This window comes from Hoplias malabaricus, chromosome 11, assembly GCF_029633855.1.
Source record: "Hoplias malabaricus isolate fHopMal1 chromosome 11, fHopMal1.hap1, whole genome shotgun sequence".
Classification (NCBI taxonomy): Eukaryota; Metazoa; Chordata; class Actinopteri; order Characiformes; family Erythrinidae; genus Hoplias; species Hoplias malabaricus.
The window spans coordinates 31,857,213-31,877,656 of record NC_089810.1 but is presented as its reverse complement, the minus strand read 5'-3'; the positions used below and the strand labels follow the sequence as shown (position 1 = coordinate 31,877,656).

Sequence of the window (20,444 nt, the reverse complement as noted above, 5' to 3'; positions counted from 1 at the left end):
ATAGAGAGGCAAAGGGGATGAGAAGATGTGGTAGGAAAAAGTGTACAAGCAATAGGGATAACCGCACCCTGGAGAGGACAGTGAAACAAAACCCATTTAAAAATGTGGGGGAGATTCACAAAGACTGAACTGCAGCTGGAGTCAGTGCTTCAAGGACCACCATGCACAGATGTATGCAAGACATGGGTTTCAGCTGTCACGTTCCTTGTGTCAAGCCACTCTTGAACAAGAGACAGCGTCAGAAGCATCTAGCCTGTCTAAAGACTGAGTGGTTCAAAGTCTTGTTCTTTGATGAAAGTAAATTTTGCATTTCCTTTGGAAATCAAGGTCCCAGAGTCTGGAGGTAAAGAGGAGAGGCACAGAATCCACATTGCTTGAGGTCCAGTGTAAAGTTTCTACAGTCAGTGAGGGTTTGGGGTGCCATGTCATCTGCTGGTGTTGGTCCGCTGTGTTTTCTGAGGTCCAAGGTTGACACAGCCGTCTACCAGGAAGTTTTAGAGTACTTCATGCTTCCTGCTGCTGACCAAATTTATGGAAAAGCAGATTTCATTTTCCAGCAGGACTTGGCACCTGCACATAGTGCCAAAGCTACCAGTACCTGGTTTAAACACCATGGTATCCCTTTTCTTAATTGGCTTGCAAACTCGCCAGACCTTAACCCCATATATATATATATATATATATATATATATATATATATATATATATATATATATATATATACACACAATGAAATACAGACCTATACATTGAAACAAGTAATGCTTTCTTTGTGGTTTCTTCAACCCATCATTTATAGTTCAAATGTTTTATTTTTCTTCAGCACAAAGGTAACACTATCACCTGCTCTTCTTCTCACACGCACACATTTCTCAAACACCTCATTCAAGCTGTTTTACCTGATAGTCTGATGTAGGCCCAGAGTCTAAGAGCAAGAGACTATAAGCACTCAACAGCATTCAAGACCAACATCTTCCCTGAGGATAGACGACTGGCATTCATACTTTTGAATCTACATTTACAGCCTATGTCTTGCCATCCAGTCTGAGAGGAATCCCTGGTAGGAGTCCTTTTAATTGGCCCCATGGTAAGAAATTACATGCCTACTTTGATTTCAGGCTGGCGTTTAGGGCCTGATTGTAATTGCTGGAGTATAATTGAGTTTTTGATTCTTTGAAGCTTGAAGTGTTAGTGAGTGTGTGTACATGCTCAAGAGTAAACAGTGGTACAAAAACTGAGTTTATATTGCCATTGCTGTCAGCATTCATTACACAGGCATTAGATTTGGTCACCTGATGTTTATGGGCAAGGAGAGAATGGAGGATAGTGGTTGGTGTAGCGTAGTGGTTTATATTGCTGATGCCCATGCAGAAGATTAAGGTTCAGTGCCCCACCTGGGTAACAACATCATGCTACATCATATTTATATAAGTCTCCTAATACTGCACTCACCCCCACTGCAAGATTTGGCAAATGCCATAAATGTAAACACCTCTCTCCTCATCTTATGCTATAAACAGGATCCATTCAAACTAGAGAGATTACCTGCAGTGTGTTCCATCTTAAGAATGGCAGAGAAATATAGAGGGAGGATAAATAGGAATGTGCTAAATAAACCATGTTTCTATCAGCGGTCCAAGGTGAACCACATGAGCCACATCTCCCAGGAGTCTGCTCAGTTCTCTTATCAGAAACCAGGTTCTTATCGCTCAGCTCCATAACAGCACACACACAGACAAACACACAGACAAACACACACCATCTTACTCTATATTTTCCCTCGCTCACTTTGCTCACTCACTCACTCACACATAAACATCTCCATGCAGCACCCCCCAGTGCCAAAATTATCTTCATCAGTGTTTGCTTGCATGACATTTTGTTGCCTCTTTGTCCGTCTTTGATAAAAGTCTATCTCCTAACACTACCCAGAAGCGAAGCACGATGGGAGCTTAACACAAAACACTTTCCCTGAGAAAAACAGTAAGCGATCAGCCACAGCTATGGCTAATCTTTCAGCCTGGTCTCCACATGAATTTGCACATATTTGACAAACCCATTTCCAGCATTAGTATGATGTTTACAAAATATGATTTACAATTTGTGGATGTGTCCATGGATTACTGATGCTTACTCAGCATGAAATATTAACATAAACCTGCCTCTAAGCCTAAACCCAGCTTTAAACCTAAACCTAACCTTCATGTTCCTAAAAGGTTCGAAGCAGGATTGCCTCCTGTGTAACATACTTCCGCAACATTGTTTCTGTAATTCTCTTTCAGAAACATAACAGAAAGTTTGTGTAGATTTGTCCAGTTTGTGAAGCCCCACTGGACAACAGCAGTCAGTGATCATATAGAATCACCATCAATGTAAACATTACTAATATACAGGGGTGCTCCCTTTCATCACACATCAAACTGTTTAGAGGTCACCTCTAATGTTTGGGTTTTACATTAAATATAATTTGCTTCAATACATTAAAAACTGATATACAAATACTGTCTGTTTTGAATTATATTCTGAATTATAGCAAAAAACCTCTAAATGTTTATTTTTTTAATTTTTCATGATGAATTATGTCCATCGTTGTCCATTGGTCTTGGAAAACCTGCTTTCCACTTTAAAAGGAATCATGGATGTTATTTCCACCTTCAGCCACCCCTCCACCCCCAACATTTCCAAAGGTCATTCTTAGAATTTTTTAACATCTCATTGATGTTAAGATCTGGGCTCTGTAGTGTCCAGTCTTTTTTTTTTTTTTTTTAAATATAAATGGTTCTTTAATCAATGCAATAGAAGCACCACCTTTGGTTCCATGAAGAACAGTTTTGAAATTGTTAAGGAACATTTGCATCAAATAAAGTTTTTTAGAGCTTTACAAGGTTCTTCACATTCACATATATAATCAAAAGTGGTTCTTCTAAGAACCCTATGTTTTTCAGCACCTTTGCTTTTTAAGCGTGTAGGACCACCAGTAGTTTTTCTTGCTGAATTTTTACCAAAGACAAAAACCTAAAAACGAAACCAAAACTTGCATTTAAGATAATAAGATAAAGGGCACATCTATTGTGGAGAAAAACTATTCTTTCTAGTTGTTTACATTCAGAAGCTCCCTGTCTTTTAAGGTGGAACAGTGTGTTTGAGCGGAAATAATTACAGTTTGTTTGTGGCTAAAGTTTTACTTATCTACGTTTTTATTCACTGTTTGAATTACCACAGAAACCCATTTGTAACTGGAGTTTCAGTAATGCAGTTTGCCATCTCTCGAGTTTGAAGACATTTACATTTTAAGCGATCTGAAACATAGTGAACATAGGTCAATATTACCCAACTATGGAGCAGGAAAAGAGCAATATCTTTGCTAAAAAAAATACAGATGCTTCTGCCATGAGCAGAGAGAGAGATAATCTAGCATAATGGACTGAGACAGTTTAACACATTAGACCAGCTTACAGCATGCAAATTGTGAGGAAAAATCCTCAGAATTATAGAAAAATTATTTATCGATTACAATCATGAACAACACTTTGGAAGTCAAATGCCTTTCCATATTCTTGTGCAAGCTGAACTTCTTTGGTCAAATCTCTTCAGAAACAGCTCCTGAAAAAAGAGTAACTAGTACTTGCTGTTTTGATGGGGGAAATATATAAGGACTGTTTCAAGCAAGTTTTTTTTTTTTTTTTTTGAGAATGAGGCACACAATACACAGCAGACAATGAGAACATAAGGAACATTGTTCTGTTGTGGTTTCTCATTCTCACTCAGTGCTGGCATCTTTTATCAGTGTTTTTACAGGTTTCACAGGTACAGAACATTCCCCAGCTGCCTTGTACAAGCTGGAATTACTGTTGAAATTGTCACTTGGTGGTCTACAGCATTGTGCAGGTGATTCTTACAAGTGCAAAGCCTTCTGAAAATGGCATATGAAGGTGCAATGCATTTTAAACATATCCTTTTTTTGGGAGAGATCATTTTGCAGGTGCTTGCAGAGAATGAATGATAAAGAGAGAGAGAAAGAGAGAGACGTTGGGTGGGAATACGTTGCAGGTGCCATTTGCACATATAGAATGTTTCACAGGTGCCTCTCTTCAGTCTGCCCACTGTTTTGTTTGCCGATATGCCCCATGTGGTGGAATCACAATATCCCTATGCCAGCATTTCTCAAACTCTATTTTTAGTCAGGGGCCCACCCCCTTTGTGAACAGTAAGTGTTACTGCACTTCCATTCTTATTCCCTCTTTTTTAAGTCATTCAGTTCCATTAACAAATTTGGACAATGTCCTGAAGGAACCATGTTCATTCTCCTGGATTTCTTTACAGTGGGCATGGCACTTACAGAGAATCTCTGTAGTAGTTTCTAGATTGATGCAAATTGTAACACGTACATGTATTACACATGGATTACTTTTTAGTAGTGTTTAGAAACTACCATGTTTCAAACTAATTAAATAAGTATTTTTTATTCTTATTTTTTAAAATGTTAAATAACTAGGAATGATAGAGGATCATAACTTGTGAAATGACTTTTTTTTTTATTTTATTTTATTTAATTTTTTTGTACACTTACACATATTTGGAGATCTTGTAACAATCAGGAGGGCTCAGTCCATCTAAAAATAATAGGGTTATGACAAAGTTATGACAAAGCAGATAATTTTTTTTATTATTAGTATTTTTTTATTTTTTGACAAAACCTGCTGCTTATCTTTGTATACATTTCTACAAAATATTTCAGGATAAGATTAACTTTTTGAAATGTGTAGAATAGAAAAAAGGACTGGGGTGCATGAGATATGTGTTTTATCAGAAAATGCCCTAGAGATACAATTCTGTTAGCATTAGCATATCAAATGACAACAGTCTAGACTTTTCTGAAGTGTTGTGTCTCATTTACATATATTCAAATTTTAACTGAACTGAAAAGCCACAAAAAACAGACAAATATATATTAGATCATTTTGGCTCAGAATATTCCAGAGTTACAATTTGAATACTAAATGTCCTTGCGTCACAGCAAATAATCCCTTGTGGGTTCACATAGGGGATCATGGCCCCTTCTTAAGACCTGCTCCTAAGCCACCAAGAAAAAAGCCACCTTAAAAACGCCTTCACCAGTTTCCCACAACTTGTCCTACCTCCCCGGTCCCTTTTTTAATGTGGCAAAATTAGACAAAGTTCGATGGCCTGAAGGGATACTATAAAATCCCCATCCTAATTAAGTAGTAATAGCTGTGCCGACATCATTAGAAGGTGGTTTTAATTACTTTTTGAGATTAAAAGCAGGAGATTGGGTGCAAGGAAGGTTGTTGAGGAGCTCAATTTATATGATCATAAACATCTGCGCACTCAGGCACTTTCCTTTTTTTATTTTTTATTATTATATTCATGCTGCTGGGGTTTAATGAGGAGTAACTCAGCGACAGGAACTTCTGAGCATCAGCAGTTCCCAGCTTTATTAGCCCACATCAATGTGTGATGGGAGTCGGTTTTATCTTCTGCATTTTGGTCGATCGCATCTTAAATGCTGTGTAAACAAGGGTATTGTTTTTAATCTTGCTTACAAATTGTGCATCTGCATATTTATTCTTTAGAGTCTCAACGACATGAATATAAAACATTCACATAAGTCACAAAACAATGAACAGATAATGAACATTATGTAAAAAAAAATAATAATAAAATAAAATTATAATAACAAAAAAAGTAGGTAAATTCAAAGCCAGCAAATTTAGCATTGCTCTGTCCCCAGATATTGTTGTGAAGCTTTAGGGGAAAAAATGTGGATTTGATAAATGCATAACAGTCATTTCATGAAGCAATTGCTAATTCCCTTGTCTTGTGCTGCAAACATTTCACATGTATAATAACATGATAATTACAAGAGCATAGCATGGTTATAAATGGTATTGTGACAATAACAGGGCTTGGAATTTTCACAGAAAGATTGCTACTGACATCTAGTGGCAGGACTATATAAAAACAGACTTCATAGTGTGTACTATATCAATGTTTACGTAAATGATCTTTCAGTACGAATTATATTCCTGATTTTGAGCAATTGTTCTTTAACTTTTTTTTAGTAAATGCTTCTGAAAACTCAGAGAAACACTGAAAAACAGCGATGACTGGATTAGGGTGTGAAACTAATATACATGCTTTTGACTTTCATACCCCATTAGCACCCACAACAGATAATGACCCTTTAAACTTGTGAAAACTATTTCACAACTATTGTGAAATTATTTTCTTATTATATTTTAATATTATAACTTGCTTCAAATTGCTTCATTTGTTTATAAACAAGACAATGTGGGGAAACATATATTGTTCCCTGTTAAGGCTCTCTTCCAAAGATATTGATTACGCTTGACCCTCAATTATCAAAGGACACTAATGAAAGTGATTATGTCTGGTGTAATGTGACCTTACCTCACAGAGGCTGACTCACACAGTGCCCTGCCAGGTCCATGGTCTATTTATAACAGCCAAATAGAGGACAGGGGATATTCACCCACCCAGACAATCACTCATTTACACCAAAACAGCCTCACGCTGGCACCAGAAGGGCAGAGAAGGGTAAGTGTGAAGGGGACTAACACATTAAGTTGCATTGTAATTTTGGGTATAACCATGTGATTTTTAAATGTTGGTTTGCTTTTTCCATGTTCTATATCAAATCTCTATAAAACTACAGAAAGTGTAATATCTTCATGTATTATTATTATTTTATAAATGTTTGCTCGTACCTTTTCATTGTCTAATTAATTATCACATTTGGGGCAATTTTCATATTTTGTTTATTCTTTATTTTAGTAAGCACTTCTATTTGTGTATTAAATACCACCATTTACTGCAGACTACTCAAACATCCACTATATGCTATTTACATGGATTAAAAATTAAATAGCTGCTAGCTATTTATTAAGTAATGCAAATAGGGGCGGAGCAACTGATGGACTAGAGTGAAGTGAGTGTAGGGCATTACAATGTCCCCATATGTCAGTGTATGTGTGGTGACACTACGGTATTGTTATTTATTTAACATGAATCCGAGATCTTTATTTCCCAATAGTTCACTAGTTGTTGTTTTCTTTTTGTAACAGAAAGAATTTCATATTCAAGCAACAAGAATGGTAAGGTTATACATGATTTAAATAAAAAACAAGTTCACAAACCATCTGAATGTATCAACATCAAAATTTACTATATATAAATGTAATTGTGTGTTTTATTTCACTCTTCAGGGCAGAAATCGTACATCTAGTACAGGTCTGCACAAGCACTGTGAGAAATGTTTCAACCAGCACTGTAAAGCCCCTGTGGACATCTCCACTTCTTGTATGTTCATTTCATGTCGTTTGCATTGTGGGTCTGCCTTCCACTTATGCAAAGAAGAGGAGCACCAGCTACTCTGTCCCAAGGCAGTAGTACCCTGTCTCAATGTCAACTATGGATGCCCTATTTCCATGCCCAGGCATCGGATTGCCCAACACCTTGAGGTGTGCCCTGCCAGTGTGGTATGCTGTTCCCTGGAATGGAACCGATGGCCCATCCCTGAGACAGACACTGTCTTCTACAAGAATGCCATGCAAGAACCTACCTACATGGATCAGCTAGACATAGCAATGGCTCTTAGGGATCAGAATATCCTGTTTAAATCTATCAAGATGAACACACTGTTTCCTGAGTTGACCGAAAGTCTTGATGAACTGACTACAGAAGATCAAGTTGGAGCAGTTGGAGGAATAGGCATTCAAGTAGTGAAGGATGGAATCTTGAGATTTGATGGATCTGTAGATGATCCTGAATATCCGGCTGTACAAGAACTGACTGAAGAAGAGCGTCTAGCTCTGGCTAAAAGCAAAGATGTGGCCTGTCTAGAGAACTATGCCATGTGGGAGGGAATGTTCAAAAAGGAGATGGAAGGATGCAAGCAAACAGTAAAAAATCTAGAGGACAAAAGTGACCAGGATAAGAGGAATGAAGGTCAATCACCACCTGCTAATGAAGATTCAATTCAATGTCCTCGTGCTAATCCAAGCCCCCGAGTGTCCAATGGTGTTGTAGCAGTGGATCTCACCAAGACTGGGTTTGCTCCTTGGCAAGATGGTGTCCTAGAGAGACTTCAAAAAGAGGTGAATATGGCTGAATATAACATGTACCTAGTTCATAATGGATGCATGCTGATCAATTTTGACCAGTTACTTGCTTGCACACCAAGGGAAAAGGACTTTGTTTATGGGAGCCTAGAGCCAGTTGAGGTGCAGACAATCCGTGCTTTCAATGTCCCCAAAAGCTTCACAGCCAAACGTAGCCACTTGAAAGATCCCTCGCATGGAGCCAAGAAGACCCACCAATATGTAGACACATCTGATTTGGGAGTGTCTGTAGAAGACCTTCCAAAATCAGATGAAGTACAGATGACTCTACTGTGCTGTTTGGAGAAGGAATTGAAAGGTCACCAGATATGTGAGATGGTTGGGACCGATGGCCTCTATGTTGACTTGGGCACACAAACCTATGACTTCCCCTCAGCTCCATTCAAACCTGACACAACACTGGCAGACCTTATGAAGCACAAGACCTTGAACCTCCATGTGCAGATTCAGGCCGAATGTGTCACAAGGAGACACAACAAAACTAGCTCTGCCTTTACTTACCTCTGCTGCCACACCTTCAGGCGAGATGAGTACCCCTGGCACTTCCGAAATGTGCATGCAGACATCCAATCGAGTCTTACAGGCTGGTTCATTCAGCGATGTCCTTTGGCTTATCTGGGTTGTACCTACAGCCAAAACCATTTTCGCCCATCCAAATACAGGGGCACAGTGAGCTATGACCAAGACCTTGGGACTTTTTCCATCCAGCCACAGGTAGCCGCATCCCTATATAAAGTTGTAACGAATGAATGCAGTGAACAAATTTGCCCTGGGAACCTGAACTCGCTCAGCCAACTACCCTTTGAGATACTCCAGCACATTGCAGGGTTTTTGGACAGCATGTCTTTATGCCAACTGTCCCAGGTCTCTCGGTTAATGAGGGAGGTGTGTGGCACTCTGCTACAACGTATGGGAATGGTGTCTTTAAAGTGGGAGAAGACAACATACTCACATGGTGGCTCTTGCTGGAAGGCAAAGAAAAAGGTGAGATGTTCATGTGTATATTTAATTGTTTGTGATTGTAACAGAAAGTCTTGGGTTTAAAAGGACACTGGAAGCAAAACATTTGACAGGCATTACATCCTTGGAATAACTTAAACAAATAAAATACCTTAACACAAATACAGCTTCTAATATTGATAACTCTAAAGACTTTTTGTGTACACTCTTTTCATTTGGGGGACTATATGATTGTTGGGTGAGTGTAATATTTTAATCTTAATGCACAGTAGATACACCTGTAAACAATAAAGGCAAAACCTTGAATAAATCTTATAAAACACTTTAAAATGAAAACATTTTCAGGCTCCAGACCCCATGTGACACTGATTAGATTGAAGCAGCTATAAGATTATAAAAAGCTATAATTAATAAAATATAATAAAGAGTATAATATGTCATAAGATGGAATTGATCCTTCATGATTATAATCTCTGATATGAAAAATCTTAAAGAACCATACAGAATTATATAAAAGCACATACGGCAGTCATTGTTTCCCTTGATCCCTTCAGGGGCTATTTGTTTTAACAGAAAAAAACACAGGTAGAATATTAATAAATCAGACCCTGTTAATGGGCTGGTGATGTCAACTGCCTGCAATTCAACAAAAGTCCATAACTGGGCACTAGAATCCATATTCTAGAAATAGCACCTAATTGTCTCATTTGACTATAAAAAGAAAGAAAGAAAGAAACAAGCCCCAGTCCTCCTTCATTAAATCCCACAGATATTTTGAACCATATCCCAAACTCAGAGCTCAGTAATGTCATGTGATCTGCTGAAAATATGTATGTAAATGCATTCCATATTTTCCAGTGTTGTCTTGTCTTATTTTTAACCTCAGCAATGTCTATTGCTGTGTGTTTTGTCCATGATAAGCATTCTAAATATGAGACTGCTGTCTGATCTCAGAGCTATGTGGGGCAGAGTGTCAGGCAGAGGACATATTCCATTGGTCAGCACAGCAGTTAGACATACATTGTATCACTAGATCATCTCTTGTTTCCTCACCCAGATATCCAGACCAGAGATCAATCAATACTCTCATTGTGTAAACAAAAGCTTCAAACAGATCGATTCATAGAATTGCTTACACTGCAGTTATTGAAAGTGGGCCACTGTATTGGCAACTTAAATGTTTTACAATTTTGTTTGAGGTCATCACTTAAAACTCTCATTTTCAGACTGGTGTTTAGGTAGACCAACAAAATTTGAAGTCCAATTCAAACAACACAAATATATGCACAAAAAAAAAAACAGCAGTTGTTTACAAGATGCCTTGCTCTCCTTGCAAACCTCAGTGCTTAACGAGGTTAAATAAGAAAAGTGAGGAACAATGGCAAGGTGTGTAATCTCTGTGTTGTGTTTGAAACAAATAAAATAAAAGAACAATTAGAGATTTTGTCACCTTTTCAAGGTGGAACAGAAGAGTCAAATAAGAAGCTGGTGAATATGCCAACATTGTTCTCATAAGCGGTCTCATAAGCGGTCATAAGCAAGTGAACCAGACCTCAAAAAACCAGCCTTCTAAAAAATTGGTACTGCACTCCAAGTTCAAAACACTAGAGAAATTTGTCTGCCCCCATTGCAATATCCCTACACAAGTAATAGGTAAGAACGTAATGAACCACCACCATTTTAACTGTATTTACATGCTTAATTTTAAATATATTTCTTATAGTTTTCTCTGGATAAGGCTGTTATCTTCCTTAGAATTTTTCCCTTCCACATTAAATTATATTTTTGGCAGGATGAGGAAGGTTCTTGCTTCTTATTTATAGTTTTCATATTAAAATATATAGGTCAACCTATATGACCTTTACTATTACTTGTGTAGAGATATTGCAATGGGGGCAGACAAATTTCTCTAGTGTTTTGAACTTGGAGTGCAGTACCAACTTTTTAGAAGGCTGGTTTTTTGAGGTCTGGTAGTATCTAATGCTATCTCTGTTCACTTGCTAACTTTGCTAACATGGCTGTAGGATGCTGTGGAAACTATACTGGGATCACATGCCAAAACACAACAAATTCCTTGCTAGAACAGACACTGTTCAAAGAAGTACATACTGACTGCAGCACTGCTGTCAGAGATACCAGTGCTTCAGTTTAACACGTCTCATTAATCTCTGATGACACACTCTGGTTACTTTAGGTTTAGTGTTTGGTACAGTAAAACATATCCCTAATAGTAAAACAAGTCCCTAATATGCTACAAAATAAAAAGTCTACATAACCACCCTGGCTCTATCCTGCAGGTGTGGGAGTTCAGCAGCCTGTTCTCTCCAGTGGAGAAATGGACCTTCGATGACGCGCCCTCCATGGCCGAGCACCTGAAGGTCTGCCCTTGCTACCAGACTGTCATCAGGAGTGACCCAGTGGCTTTGGTCAGTATGAGTGAGATCACAGACAGACCAGAGCATGTCCACACTCTGGTCAGCCAGTTTCTTAACACTAGTAAAGGACATGGAATGTGATGGAGTGCTGTGCCTCAAGTGGATGGAGGATATTTCATAGGACTTCACAAACATTCACTTAACAAATGGCTGTATATTTTTGGGTGGTGGACTATTTGAGAGTATTAGCTAAATTATATAATTTTTGCAACTGTCTACACAATTAAAAGGGTTATTTAATAAAGAAAATGGTTCTATATTGAATCCTGAACACTTGAAGAACCATTTGTATGATTAATGGCTTGTTTGCATCATGAAAGTGTTCTTCAGATTGATATACAATGTGCTATAGATGGTTCTATGTAGTTTTAGAGAAGGGTTCTATGTTAGCGCTTTTCCACCAACGAGGAAATGGACCGGTTTCAGTTTGCGAACTAAATTTAGCCAGCAAATTTATAAAGTTCAGCAAGACACCTCTGAATTCAACAAAATGTACACAGTATTATATCTCTGACTGTAAGGTAAATAAAAAATAAACAATGACCCTGTCATGACCAACAGTTTATCTCTGGCTCTGGCTCTGTATTGAGCCACTGTCACGCCCCCGCTGATAACGTATCCTTTGTTCCCTTCTAAACTTGTAGAGCCAGTTCAATGGAAAGAACCAAGGTTCTAAGACTCAAGAATGTAACCGGTTTAAGAACCAGAGGTCTTTTGGTGGAAAAGCATTACATGGCACCAAAATCGTTCTCCTATTGTAACACGATTGAAAGCATAACAACAAAAGAACATTTTCCAGTGATATATACACATACATAACCTGTAGATGTATGTTTATATAATGCACTGAACACTTTAATCATGCAAAGGTACTTCATGTTTTCAGGGTTCTATATAGAACCAGTCTGTATTTATAAAGAAATCTTGCAGAACCATATTTTTTTTAGAGCGTACGCTACAGATCCCACTTTATGCATGTTCAGGCTTTATTATATTCATACATACACATATCAGTTTTAGTTACTATTTACTTGATGCCATTATCACATATGTTTTATTCAAATATATATGTCTTACTGTGAATAAATTTTGATCCATCACACAAATCATACCTGCTCTGTGGTGAAACCGGTGTGCTGAAAAGCAGAGTAAAAGGGGATAAGGAATCATGCAGAGAAACTACATACTACATATGTAGAGCTCCTGTATGGTCAGCGGAGCTGATAACAGTGATCATTCATTGTATCATGTAAGGAAAACAAGAGGAAAACTCCCCATCAATTCCTACAATACCAGAAGAAACGTTGGATGAGTTGATGTCCACAAATTGTGGGCCATGTGATATATCAACAGTGACAAATTGGTAAGAAACTGACCAGCTTATCAATGGAGGGCTGATATACCACCATGAGAACAGACAGACTACTATCCCTAATTATACACCTTAACCCATTTCTTAGTCTTGCACACGTGCAGCCTTTTTGCTTGTTCCCTTTTCACTGCTTGATATAAATATTCAAGTCAGGAAGAAAACAGATGTCTTCACTTAACTTATAAAAGTTAAGGGGCATTAACTTGGTGTGCTCTAGTTCTATAATCAATTGTTTAATGCCTTGAATGCTTATTCCCTTGTTGTTGGCACCTTCAAAAAAGAAAAATAAATAAATAAAATAAATAAATAAATAAATAAAAATCATGTGTATGAGTAAAGTACTTTGGTGACATCTAGTGGCTCAGACTAAGCAACACAACTGTCAAAACTACATAGTCATATCAAATATGCAGAAAACAGTCCTGTAAGAAAATGTGGTGGACTAGAGTAACCACGTGTTCGACTGCATTGTCCTCAGACACATACAGCCTTTTAATTTACTCACATATGGTGTTTTCACTCCAAACAGCACAGGAATACCTTAGTTACACACTTGTATTACATTTACAAAGGGCAGTCACCAATGGTTAAGCTTCAGACATAAAGGTCAAGAGGAGTGTGTCTGCAGGTGGGCTGGGGTGGACATTGCCCACTCAGAGGAATAAACTGCACATCAATTGAAAATAAATAAATAAATAAATAAATAAATAAATAAATAAGGGCACAGCAGGTAGTGTCGCAGTCACACAGCTCCAGGGGCCTGGAAGTTGTGGGTTCGATTCCCTCTCCGGGTGACTATCTGTGAGAAGTTTGGTGTGTTCTCCCTGTGTCCGTGTGGGTTTCCTCCGGGTGCTCCGGTTTCCTCCCACAGTCCAAAAACACACATTGGTAGGTGGATTGGCGACTCAAAAGTGTCCGTAGGTGTGAGTGAATGTGTGTGTGTGTTTGTGTCACCCTGTGAAGGACTGGCGCCCCCTCCAGGGTGTATCCCCGCCTTGCGCCCAATGATTCCAGGTAGGCTCTGGACCCACCGCGACCCTGAACTGGATAAGCGCTTACAGATAATGAATGAATGAATGAATGAATAAATAAATAAATAAATAAATAAATAAATAAAATACAACAATAATAAAAAGTCATCATTCTAGTCATTTGACCGAGTGACTCCCCCCACGGCAAACTGAACACCCCCCAACCCCAAACTGCTGTTGCCCATGAACAAATGATAAAAATGCCTGCACAAATATGGCACCCTAGTTACACCTCTGCATATTACATGTTGCAAATTCTTACTACTACTTGCTTTAAAATATTATAAATATGCAATTAATATGCAGTTTTAAATGCATGTACAGTCACTGGGTTAGTCTCCCTGGTCAAATGGCATGACCTCGTCTAATGAACAATAATAATAATAATAATAATAATAATAACAATAATAATAATAATAATAATAATAATAATAATAATAATAACAACAATAATAATAATCATTTAAGTTGCACTCAGTCTGGGGGCTGTTTCCTACCCTCCTAGACAAGTTATATAATGAGCCTGAAGTAGGTTCTATTCTCTCTGTTACAAGTCAGTGAACCATCACAATGATTTTGATGCTGTAGTTTTAAGGGAAGAATATTACCTAGTGTTGCTATAAATTCAGAAGAAACACTAGGCAGCAAGGTGTTTACAAATCTTTACCCGTATAGTGTAAATACACACTGCACAAAGGACACAGGGTTAATGTCCAATCAGTTTATTTGCTGATTTTAATGTACTATAAAACATGATCAGTGTGACAACCTGTATCTGGACCAGGAGTATATAAATGGTTTCATAGTGGGTTTAGAAAATAAATATAAAAAGGCTTCTCCTCTACTGCATGTCTGGCACGTCTGGGTTGCGCAGTTTGCCGATGACCTCAGAGAGCATGCGGTTACACAGGGCAGCGTAAGGGTTCAGGGTAACAGCCTGCTGTCGGGCAAATTCACTACCCAGCGCAGCGGCTCTCTCAAAGTCTGCCCTGGCCTCCTCGTCTCTGCCAGCCAGCCGGAGGAGCAGACCTCGCTGGACGAGGGCCTGGCGGGCAGAACGTCCGGTTCCCTTGCTCAGGGATATGGCCAGCTCCAGGTCTTCAAACGCACCTGTGGCAGATTTTACAAGCATGGTCCAACAAGAGTAACACATCCTGAGCCTTAGCTTATAAACTCAATTAATGTATTAATGTGTTTTCATAATTATAAAAGAAAAATCTATAGACAACCACATTCTCAGACTCTATAGTATATAATACAACACGATTTAGAAAAAAATAGGGCGCTGTGCAAAATGTAAATTAAAACAGACTGCAATTATGTGAAATTATTTAAAGCCAAAACTCTTAAAAAAGGGGGGTTCTTTAGTTAAGCCAATGGTTCTATTTAGAAATATGTGTTCTATATAGAGCTATGTCCATTCTGAAATGGTTCTGATTAAATGGTTCTATGGATTGATGAAAAAATCATGTTTCTATGCATCACTTTTTTAAAACAAGTCTAAATAGCACTTTAAAGTGTTCTACTACTGTTACAAAGTGTGGCTTGTTACAACAGAAGAACCTTATGTAATGCTATATAGAACCATAAAAAGAAAATTCTCAATTAATCTGAAGGACAATTCCACCCTGCAACAAGTTCTATACAGAACTCATGGTTCTAAGAATAACCATTGCCTACAGAACACATGAAGAACCCTCTATTTTTTAAAGAGTGTGTATTAAACTGAAAAACAACAATCTATAAAGTGCTGAAACTGGGAAGTTTTAGTTTTACTTTTCATAAATATTGGCCTATTTTGATTTTGATGCCAGCAACATGTTCAAAAAGTTGGGACAGGGAACAGAAGACAAGTCATGTAATGCTACAAAAGAAAAACAATAAAACCTAAAATCAATAGGTCAGTGACATGACTGGTTTAAAAAGAGAATCCCAGAGAGGCTGACAACAGTGGGATAATTCAAGAATAAAGTTTCTCAACATAAAATAGTAAAGAACTTGTGGATTTCATCATGCTATGTACTTTTTCTCATAAACATGTGCAAGGTTACAGCATGGAGTTGACTTACTCTTATGTTATGACTGTCAGACCTTGTTGCAGGTGAGGAGACCACCAAAAACTAACTCTGAGGAGGTTCTGCTAGGGCTTTGGGATGATTCTCAGTGCAGCTTCTGCCAGAGCTGAGGGAGGAGATGTTGTAATGCAGGGAGTGCCCCAATCATCACTGCTCCCCTCCATATTTCTGGGGCTGCACTCTATACTCTTGGACCATCAGATGAGTGGAGTAATTTGTCTCACCAAGCACAGGAGTCATGGAGCTGTGCTACCAGGACTGCAGAGCACACATCCTGACAGATTGTTTCCTTCATCCAGCCTGCTTATAACCCTGGAGCAAGATTAACCTGTAGAGGTGGGCGGATCGAACCAAATATCGATAATATCGATACCAACGCTGGTATTGGTATTGATCAATATTCGTGGAAAAAGATTGATACTCAAGCTTTTTTTTTCTCTCCCGCTGCTCTGCCGCTAAAGTGTGTGTGCGAGGCAGCGCAGAGCACCCTCCCCCTGCTTAGTCACGTTGTGAAGAGAACCTTCCCCCCCACCCTTCGTGAAGTTGCGAGGAGCATGACCCCCCCCACCCCTTCTCCGTTCTTAGTACTCAATGTTTAAGCTTAGCATATTATTTTATGGGCGGCACGGTGGCGCAGCAGGTATTGTCGCAGTCACACAGCTCCAGGGGCCTGGAGGTTGTGGGCTCGATTCCCGCTCCGGGTGACTGTCTGTGAGGAGTTGGTGTGTTGTCCGCGTGGGTTTGCTCCGGTTTCCTCCCACAGTCCAAAAACACACGTTGCAGGTGGATTGGCGACTCAAAACGTGTCAGTAGGTGTGAGTGAATGTGTGTGTGTCTGTGTTGCCCTGTGAAGGACTGGCGTCCCCTCCAGCGTGTATTCCCGCCTTGTGCCCGATGATTCCAGGTTGGCTCTGGACCCCCCGCGACCCTAAATTGGATAAGCGGTTACAGATAATGGATGGATGGATATTATTTTATTTCTGTTGTCCCTTTGCTGCTGCATCATTGTGAATTTCCCCGCTGTGGGACTACTAAAAGAACAATCAATCAATGTATGGCACACCATATCATTAAAAGTTTAAGAGTATCTGAAGAAATCTTTGTATGCAAGAGAAAAGACCCAAACCCTATATTAGCTGGCTGTGGTCTTCAAGCTCTTAGATGGCACTGAATTCAAAACAGACACATTTCTGCAGCGGAAATTACTTTATGGGCTCAGAAACATGTCCCACGTTAATGCTGAATGCTTTTTCATGGAAGGCCAATTCACATTCTTCATGGATTACAAAAGCATGACACTTTAGTAAAAGAGTTCACGTGCTAAACCGATACAGACCTGTCACCTGCTGAAAATATCTGGTGCTTTATGAATCAAAATAAATTATAAATGAGACCCTGAGGTGTTAAGAAGCTAAAATCCTAGAACAAGCAAGAATTGGAAAACAGTTCATTTTTAAAACTACAGAAAATTGTCTCAGTGGTGAATATGCTCCCAACTTTTTTGTAACGTGGCATAAAAATAAAAAATGGGCAAAAAAATCTTCAATGTTTAAAATGTCAGCTTTGTATCATTTTCAGTTGAATATAGGGTTTAAATTATTTGCACATCATTGCATTTTGTGTTTATTTACATTTGCACAATATCCTGTTGAACTTTGGAAATGGTGTTGTATTAAGAATATATATATATATATATATATATATATATATATATATATATATATATATATATATATTTGGCTGCGAGATTGTAGTTTCATTAGCTGAGAGTTGGCTTATCCCAACACATGTTGCCCTGGGGATATATGCCAATATGAGAACTCCCATCTCTCCTGCACAGGTGAAAAGTGAGAGCGGTACCTTTAGTGTCTCCCTGCAGGCGCCTGGCCTGGGCCCTGTTGTTGTAGGCTGAGGCTCTTGAGGGCAGTGTGTGAATGGCCTGGTTAAAATGCTGCAATGCTGCGTTCAGGTCCCTAGCCTCAGCAGAGGAGACCCCCTTCAGCTCCAGATCTTTCACCTGCTGCAGCAGAACTGGGTCGAAACAGGCATCTGGAGAGATGGAGCATGGAGCAACAATCCACATACAGATAAATGGAGGGATTTGTAAAGTCATTGGTACTCTGAGTGGCTCCATTTTCAATTCTTTTTAATACGTGCACATCCTGTCAGGGGATCCTCAGCCCCCTCAGTCATTAAACACACACACACACACACACACACACACACACACACACGTTATAGAGCCTCTGCCACTGTTGTTTTCCACTCTAACCTCATCATAGCTCAGGAAACTGTCAAAATATTCACAGTGGAGCTCGTCTAGTTTCATCCTTTGGTGCCGGGCCTCTAACACAAAAGTTGTCAAACTCTCCCAGCAGCCAAACTCCAAATATCAAATCTGCTCATAAAGCAAAGCCTTATATGAGTCTAACCAAATGTTAAATATGTCACAGATTACGATATTTCAATGCAAAGGCTTAAGTATGATCACAGATAATGATCATGATATGCATTCTCATAGATTATTTATCAGAAATACTTTATATTAAATGAAATATTAATTTAAGTACTACTTGAAAAACAGGGTTTCATAATATCACGTTATATAAGTTTTCAATCATTGTCTATGGAAGCCCTGAAGGTCAAAGTGAAAGAAAAAGTATAATATATGATTCTGGGACAAGGTCCCATATTATTTATTTGTTCTTCCTGTTATACACACCAAAAACTGTTGAAAAAATATTCCTAGCATCACTTGCACGTACAATTCTATCCATCAAAAGCATTTTCTTTCCACAAAATTATTTTTCCTACTAGTGAGGTGTGCCTGAGGATTAAAAAAAAGAAATATTTAGCATGATTTTCCAGCTTTGAGCACCAGGGGGCAAAACGTCAATTTAAAAATTAAAAATTATTTATTGAACACTGAACATTTTCACATTTTAATATCACTAAAGACCCTGCACCCTGTCACAAAGTGTGAAAAGGCAGGTACTTGCAAAATTTAAATGAACTGAAACATTAATCATCATTTATCGCACGAATCAATTTACTTAATTTACTAGGCCAGTAAAATTGGCTTAGGGGACCTGGTGTTAGCATTTGTTTGTTTACCAAAAGGCTGGCTGCTTTTCTCTGTATAAATCTCCATTCATGTGATCTACTGTGGGTTTGTGTGTCTCAATATGGATTTAATTCTGTGAAGTCCTGTCAGAACACAGTGGGCGCTGTGGTGCAGAGGAACGGAACAATGTTCAGAGTCGTGCAGCGCTGGGTTGGCCACTGATTTTTTATTATTTTGCAAATGTTATTACAATGGTAAAACAACTAGTTTAATCTACCTTTTTCTCTTCTCCTTTGTACCTGTTGTTCCAAATGAAAAAGAGCTACCACAGCAAAATATATGTAGAAGAAACAGTGTGTCAGTGTTTGGTATAAATTATTTGTTTTTTCCCTTATTAGAAAGTGCTAATTCAGAATTAGTTGCTGAATCTGTTTAGAGCCCGTTACAATGAGTGACTTGTTAATGTCAATCCTGGTGCTGGGTTGTGCGTCCAGAGTCTTTATAAGCTCAATAGAAAAGCATGAAAGAAATGGTCAGCTCTGCAGCAGCCACACTTTAGCCTAGGGTCACAATGCTCAGTACAGTATGATGAGCATGCTATCTTTGGACTGGGATTCAGTGGAAATGTATTCCCTGTACAGATTAGCCTAAGGAAAATTCAATTTTTTCTAGGCTGAGTTAGAATTACTTTATCTAAAATTACCACCTTTAACAGACTACACTAATGTTCTTGTGGCCGGATGTCATCAAATACGTTCCCTGAAAAGCCCATTTATTTTGCAGTTAAGTGAGCCAATCCAGCTTAACAACAATGCTGTGTGGGCCACTGCATGCTCAGTTAAACGCCAGCATCCTTCACCATAATCTCTATCTGTATGGACCATTCCAGGTACAACATAGCTACAGAAAGGACAATACATACCATCATCCGTGAGTTCTTCCTCTTGGTTTAAACCAGGGATATCTCCAAATGGAGTGGTTGGGTTGAAAATGGCCTGAAGAACTGCTCTGTCATGTGCTGAAGCCATCCTTGGTCTAACTGGATTTTGAAAGACTGCCTATAGAACAAACATGTCTTTAAAAGTAATGTATGACATCCACTTTTAGGGGAAAGGGTGTTCTCTTCCTAATGTCTTCCAGACTTTCCATAGCAACCAATCAGAGTAAGGGGTGGAAGCAAGAGGACTTTGAGATCACATCTGTGTTTGATCAACACTTTAAAGTTGCAGTGGCTGTAGGGCACTTTCCAGTGTTGATTGAACCCAGCACATTCAATCTGAATTTGAATCAATGTTTTTTTTTTGTATTTTTTTTAATATCATTAGCTTCCTATGTGCTGCATGGT

General features: G+C 38.6%; 2 protein-coding genes across 2 annotated transcripts; one reads left to right on the top strand and one right to left on the bottom strand.

Annotated features, from left to right (window-relative positions):
* The first annotated feature begins 422 nt into the window (after positions 1 to 422).
* LOC136709335 (F-box only protein 40) lies at positions 423 to 11,638 on the top strand. The gene is made up of 4 exons (XM_066684479.1): positions 423 to 615; positions 6,440 to 6,579; positions 7,248 to 9,146; positions 11,420 to 11,638. Exons 1-4 carry the CDS (start codon positions 423 to 425, stop codon positions 11,636 to 11,638), a joined length of 2,451 nt encoding a protein of 816 aa, XP_066540576.1.
* A 3,038-nt stretch (positions 11,639 to 14,676) lies between these two features.
* Positions 14,677 to 20,199, bottom strand: ttc36 (tetratricopeptide repeat domain 36). Its single transcript, XM_066685713.1, has 3 exons — positions 20,022 to 20,199; positions 17,896 to 18,084; positions 14,677 to 15,070 (listed from the first exon to the last, which is right to left on the bottom strand). The coding sequence occupies exons 1-3, from the start codon at positions 20,125 to 20,127 to the stop codon at positions 14,802 to 14,804; spliced, it is 564 nt and encodes a 187-aa protein (XP_066541810.1). The 5' UTR covers positions 20,128 to 20,199; the 3' UTR covers positions 14,677 to 14,801.
* Positions 20,200 to 20,444: the final 245 nt, after the last annotated feature.